At 34.4% G+C, this 7047-nt stretch overlaps 1 protein-coding gene across 1 annotated transcript in view; it reads right to left on the bottom strand.

Moving 5' to 3' along the window:
* Positions 1 to 496: 496 nt before the first annotated feature.
* The window catches only part of LOC140746411 (homeobox protein MSX-1), a 48807-nt gene continuing 42256 nt past the window's right edge, over positions 497 to 7047 (bottom strand). The window contains exons 2-3 of the mRNA XM_073078550.1: positions 4583 to 4770; positions 497 to 2589 (exon numbers count right to left, since the gene is read on the bottom strand). Coding sequence (XP_072934651.1) covers positions 2341 to 2589; positions 4583 to 4770 — 437 coding nt within the window. The 3' untranslated portion in view covers positions 497 to 2340. The remainder of the gene's footprint in view (positions 2590 to 4582; positions 4771 to 7047) is intronic.

The following is a 7047-nucleotide window of genomic DNA, read 5'->3' as shown; positions in this document are numbered from 1 at the left end:
AGAATCATCTCTAATACCTTATATTTAGTAGGGATATGATAAATCGATCAACTTTTCTCCTTTGTCGTATTTAAGATTTTGTAGGTGCTCCGGTTGGCCTAAAAATACAATATATTCTGTTTCAATTTATTTTAAGGCAAATTCCATCTCTGAGGAAAGACATTGACATGTCTTTTCATTAGTTTTATCAAAAACAATTTTACAAATAATATACCTAACTATAAAAATATACTGGGGTTATTAAGTATCTATATAATGAGTAATACGTATTTGTTTTGAACGAACTGCCTGTCTTAAATTATTTGGAAATAATTTTCACCAACAATAATTCTTTAAACGTTAATAAAAAGCTAGAAAATTAGATATAACTTCGTTTTATTAATGAGCGTAGTAAACAAATGCTGGATGACTTAACACACATTTTTACAGAAATTCACTTATTTATGACTTCTTCCACTACTAACGATAAGTGATTGATTTCCAAACGATAAAATGCGTTGATGGATATTTCTTCGCTTTACATTTATCGCTGGTAGTAGAACAAGGCCCTTAACATCACTGATGGCAGAAACTATCACTGTAGAAGTTTACATTGAGTTAATATATTTAAATTATCTATATATTTCTCCCTTTCACTCACGTATAATAAGAGTGAAACAAAAGTTTTGACTACATTACCCCAATGTAAAAATTGTACAATATTTATTCAACTTATTCATTATTATAAAATCTATATTATATCAACTTAACATTTACGTACACAATAAATTAGTTAGTTCACAATTATTTACATTTTTTAAATTATTTGCTTAACATTCAATGCTTATGGGTGTGAAGGGTACATTTATATAGATGCTTTTTAGACGACAACTCTATCAACATGCTATTTAATAAAAATTAATACGAAATTGTCAAAGTACTCGTGTGTAAAATTTTGAGATTTTACATAAAAAAATACCTCAAAATGTAATATTTCATCATTCATTTTTTTTATGTACAAGATCTTTTGTTTTGACTATTAAAGTGTCCAGAGTAGTAATTAACTATAATATTATAGTAATTTTAATTTTACAGTAGATAATTATTACTGTAAAGTAAAAAATAATTCATGGGTTGGAAATCATCTTAATTCATTCATTAAAGTAGTAGGTAAGTACTATTTATGGAAATATGAAACCCACGATTCACTCCTCTCAAAGTAGTTAAAAAAAGTCGTAAAAATTATACAGCGTCTGAAATTATCCGATATTATGCCCGGAAACTATGCTATTACTTGTAATTTGAGAGATTAATGTTAGTAATAGTAATAAACATAAAAATAAATAGTTAATTAAGTTATTGAATGAAGTTATAGCAGGGTAATAATATGCTATATCTTGTATATTATAAAGTTAATTTTATTTACATAGGTATAGAGCTGCTATGAATCTAGCTATGAATGAAGCAAAATTATATTAATGAATCTAGTCATACAGATTTTGCAGTCAATAAAATATATAAACAAATTTATTGTATATCTAAATATAAAAGAAATAGGTACATATTATAAGATTGTTATTAACAATAGTTATTTTTAAGTAACATGCCAAAATAACCGCTAAAACTAACTGAACCACTTTTAGAATAATATAATGATAGAATTTAAATAGAAAATAATTAGGAATCTTTTGTTATATTTATAGTATTTACTTATTTAAATTATTGACATACATAGATTAAGGTTATTTAATGTACCTAAATATTTTAATAAAACCTGTTATACTGGTCAACTTTGCATTTTGTTATTCAACAAGTCATGTATTTTATTTTAACTTTATCTTGAAAATAGATGTATCGAGTTTTGAAGTAATAAATAATTTTCTTATTTTTTAATTATCATAAAATATAATAATGTTAAGAATTACAGACATAATATTTTTTACTAGAGATACTAGGCAACGGTCAGTCGTAACTGTTGTTATTATATCGTTAATTGTTATACTATGAAAACTTTTATATTATTTATTAGCAGCTCTATATCAATATTCTATGAAAAAAGTAGCTTTTAAGTTTGAAATTGCACTTACATTAAAACAATATTAAGTTAAACTACTCCCAGAATTAAAGTTTAACATATAACTATGATAATATACTATTATGATCTTATATTAAATCTATACAGCAGTCAAATTTAACCTATAAATCGTATAATCGTCCATATTTATTATAATAATTATATAAACTTTCATTATCACTTCACTTTTACACTCAACGTAAAGTTCTTTTCATAAAGTTCGTGTGACGTCATTACGAAGATGGCTGCTCATCGGGTAGGTCGCGACTGTTCGCGTTATCGCAACGTCAATGCGGTTGGAGCGAGTTCAGTATGTTCATGTTTATGGCGTGTTGATGTGTCGGAGGTCCCCCGAGGAAGGACAGTTGTGGTCTGGTGGCGGCGGCCATCGCCGCGAACAGTGGTGGCGCCCCCCCTCCCCCGAATAACGCGAAGGAGGGGGGCAGGAGCGGTCTGGCTGACAAACGCAGCTTTTCTATTTCCGCCTCTTGAAGCCGTTTCGCTTTTGCCCGCCGATTTTGAAACCATATTTTAACCTGGAATTACAAATTATTGTTAGCAACTTTGTATCAAAATAATGATTAGTAGAAGGAGGTCATGGAGCTATGTAGTACAGTTTTGAACAGAAAAATAACGACATCAATAACCTTTGAGCGGAAATTTTATACATTTTATTTAAATGTGTGCGATACAAGGCCTATGAACGCACATAAATTATGTTAAACGTGCAATGACACAATAAGAAATTATTTGACACTAATTTTAACTACGAAACTTTGTGATTAAACTCGAGTTTTAGATGAAATTTTTAAAAAGTTCCACGTCCATCAAACCGCTTTTGGATCAATTCTTTTTTATATATTAGAAGTAGAAAACAAGCATGCAGTCGACCGGATGGTAAGTAGCAACTGCTGCCCATGGAGACCTATAATTAACCCCAGATAGAAATATTATGAAGGTGGTAGAACCCTTTGTAGTTCGACTCCGGCGGCACCACCGCCACACCTATTTCTACCTAATAACAGCAGTGTTAGGCACTGCTGTGTTCCGTCTTGAAGGGTGGGGTAAGGGAGACAAACTTTTCCGAGGCGTTCCAGCTTAGTCCTCAAGGGTAGCGGCGCATCCGTGGCTGACCTCAGGTAGGAATATCTAATCCTATCTGGATTTGCTTACAGATGTCCATGGGCGGCAGTAGCCACTTATCATCAGGTGGACTGCATGTTCGTCTGCTACTCCTATATTATAAAAAATAGAGGTTCTGAGTACCTGAGGTTGGCTACAGATGCGTTGCTGTTCTTGAAGACCAAGTTACAACTTTTCGTAAAAGTCTCTCCTTAACCCTTACGTGCTTATTTCACTCTTCAAACAACAACACAATAGCTAAACATTGATGTTATAAGAGAGACATACGTTTATTGCTAAGGAATTTGTTATTTGCCGAAAACTCCACATTTGATATTAAAATTTATGTTTCCTTCATCAGGTGGCCAAATACAAGAATTGCTTGCAAGCTTTTAGTTAGAAATCGATAGGTATTTAAAATTTGCGATGTGCGAAAACAAAATTAATTTGAATCAATTACCAATTCGCTAATTTATATTAACTTTAATTTGAATAGAATTTAAATTAGATAAGGTCATTGATTATTTAATTAAAAATAAATCAACATTATCTTTAACAAATGTGTATTTAAATGAATGATTTGAAACGTGTCACATTAAATTTGCACATCTGCCGGCCGATTTGCTGATTTAATGTCTGACTAGAGATAGGAAAGACAGATGATAAACACATTAAAATGTTTGTAGTCGCTTTCTAAATTCACAGCCCCACACTAGGATTCCCTGTGGGTGCTATGGACACACACAGAGACATACACAAACACCCCGACACAGAAATAGAAACCTAAATTCATCATTTAGATATCTGTCTGGCCGGGGATCGAACCCGGGGCCTTCAGCGCGTCAGACCGATACGGTGACCGCTCCGCCACGCGGGTCATACCTAAATAAGATACATGATGGACCATAAATTATAGATGTTAGTTTAGGTGCAGGTGTATTCGTCATTATAGGTATAGATGAAGTTGTTGGTGTAGGCAAGTGCCACATCAGTCGTACGTGAAAAATGTGCAAGAGTACTTTTTTTATAATATAGAAGTAGCAGACGAGCATGCTGTCCACCTGATGATAAGTGGCTACTGCCTCCCATGGACATCTGTAATCAACCCCAGATATGATTAGATATTCCTATCTGAAGTCGGCCGCACATGCGCCGCTACTCCTGAGGACTAAGTTGGAATGCCTCGGAAAAGTCTGTCTCTTATACCACACCCTTCAAACCGGAACACAGCAGCTTCTAAAACAAGTGTTATTAGGTAGAAATAGGCGTGGCGGTGGTGCCGCCGGACTCGAACCATAAAGGGATCTACCACCTTAGTGTGGCGGAGTTTTCTTCAGGATTATATTAATGGCTCTACCACCTTCTAAACACAACAAAAGTATAAAACGTAGATAGATGGAACCTTGCCTGAGTCTCAGTAAGGCGCAACGAGGACGAGAACTCCGCTCTCTCAGCGATGCTCAAGTACTGCTTGTCTCTGAACTTCTTCTCCAGCGCGAGGAGTTGCTGCGTGGTGAACGGCGTCCTGGGCTTCCTATTCGGCTTGTGTTTGCGGAGCTGGCAGCGGACCACTGGTGGGCCGCTTGGTGCTCCAGCTGTGAAGAAAAAGGTGGGTTAGTGTTGGTTTATGAGGAGGGTTTCGACCATCACATTTTTTAGACAAAGTAATGAGAGATTCTGCAGAAAGACATCATAGGATTTGAGCATAACGCATGTAAGTTTTTATGTATCAAGAAGTGTCTTATATGTTCACATGCGCGGTAGAGTTTGGATTAAAAATTATGTCATTCTTGCCCAGGCGACCCGTGCTCAAACTTGAGAAAGTAATGGATGGATGTGCATAGCCAAGAATCGAATCTGAAACTTAGCTGTAACAACAGGACCTGTGCCCAGGATTGAGACAGTTGACGACGTATGATAGTTTGCTTCGCCAGGGATCGAAGCTGAAACTCAACTAACGTAACGTGGTTACTCATTAAATCGTATAATTTCCACATAATTAGATCGCGCATAAACCGGAAGTGAACAATGGCGGCTCTGTAGCCCGATTATACGGTCGATCGCATGTTTAATATTCAAATAGGGTGTATCAATACATCCGGTTAATGAGTTGGATCAATTAACGAGAGAACAAAGTTCACGCTTACCCACCAAGAATATTGATTTCGGTATTCGTAAAGAACCAAGTGCGAGTCGAAGGCGAACTGAGGGTTCCGTACCACCAACTAACTTTAGTACTAACTTTAGTATTTGTTATTATAGCAACCATAGAAGTAAATGCATTGTGAAAATTTGAACTGTCTACATTTTACGGTTCAATAGATAAAGCGAAAAACGCCGAAAAATAGCGGTTTCTTTTATGGCGTACCTACCCCCATCTATTTTATGGTATACCTTCATCTATTTTACACTTTTTTAACTATTATTATTTGTTGTTATAGCGGCCACCATTATACATACTCTATAAAAGTTTAAAGTGTCTCTCTATTAGGGTTCAGAAGATAGAGCCCTGTGACAGACAGACAGACAGAGGAGGCTTAGTAATAGGGTTCCGTTTTTACCCTTTGTACACGGAACCCTAAAAAGTAGCGTTCAAGTTAGAAGTTTTTCTTCGTCCGATTTTAAATCCATTAAATTTAAAGGTAGGTGCGTAATTATTCAAAGTAGATTCGTACATACTCGTAGTTTGTTGATTGTCAATTAATTAACTTACTACTTCGAAAAGTATTTCATTATGAAGTAATAGCTAATAGGTACGTCGGTATCTAGGACAGAGTTACGGACTATGGTATGATAGCAGGTATTTTTTATATAAATATAAAAATGAATAAAGTTATTTTGTTTGTCTGTCTTAATTTATGATTTTTAATGTTATGTATTTTTAATATTTTATTATTACGATGGTAAAACAATGCATATAAATGTAACTTTACAGATACACATACAGGTTTTAATTCAAAAATGTTAAGGGTTCCTACAAAAAAACAGTGATGCCAACAATTTAAAAACTTTCTCTAAAACTATTTTAATAATCTCTGAATTTAAACCCCCCATGACTTGTCTTTGCAATTAACGAATTTGTAAAATTATATCCCCCTAAAAATTGCCTAAACTATATTTTTCCTTAGATTTCGGTACGCTTGAAAATCGAAAAATATCATCATGAAGATATATATAGGTAGCAGATATATATAGGAGTAACGGATGAGTCATCGTATCGTATAACCACATAAGACTTTAGTTTTTGCGTTAAATAAAACTTCACATGTCGCACATGTATGTCATTATTCAGTTATCAACCTCATCATTACAGTCAGTATAATGATGCTATATCTCAAAGTCAACGTGACAATGACGTACAGATGCGTCTTGGGTGCTTCAGCAAAAAAAATACCAGTATTTTCGTTTAAGCTCGCGAGCTCTGTACAAATTGACACAAATGATAATTGTTTAAGGATACAATTGTCGCCTGTCGCTCTATCGCTAATGATGTGACAGTAACTTATCTAAATAGAATGAACAGTTAAGTTTGCCTTTTTATTTTATAAGTACACAATTCTATTAAAGCCTCAATAATTTCTTCCATATAAAATCATTTAAATCATAGCACAGCACTTCTCACTGCTGTTAGTTCTACTTAGTCATGGAAAAGCTATTCTGATCTCTCTACAGAGAGATCATACATCATAAGTAACGAACATATACATCTGTTCGTATTTTTAAAAGGTCAAAAGGTAGTAGAGAGGGTTCTACTACCTCTTCACCTTGGTTCGACTACGGCGGTACCTATTTATACCTAATAACAGCAGTGTTTAACACTGCTGTGTTCTGGATGAAGGGTGCGGTAAGGTAAATAGTCCTCAGGGGTAGCG

The sequence above is a fragment of the Epargyreus clarus genome, unplaced genomic scaffold (genome assembly GCF_041222505.1).
Source record: "Epargyreus clarus isolate Ecla_fem2 unplaced genomic scaffold, WU_Ecla_fem_2.2 ptg000002l, whole genome shotgun sequence".
NCBI classification, from domain to species: domain Eukaryota; kingdom Metazoa; phylum Arthropoda; class Insecta; order Lepidoptera; family Hesperiidae; genus Epargyreus; species Epargyreus clarus.
The sequence above is the reverse complement of the archived record's forward strand: the minus strand, read 5'-3'. Positions and strand labels throughout refer to the sequence as shown.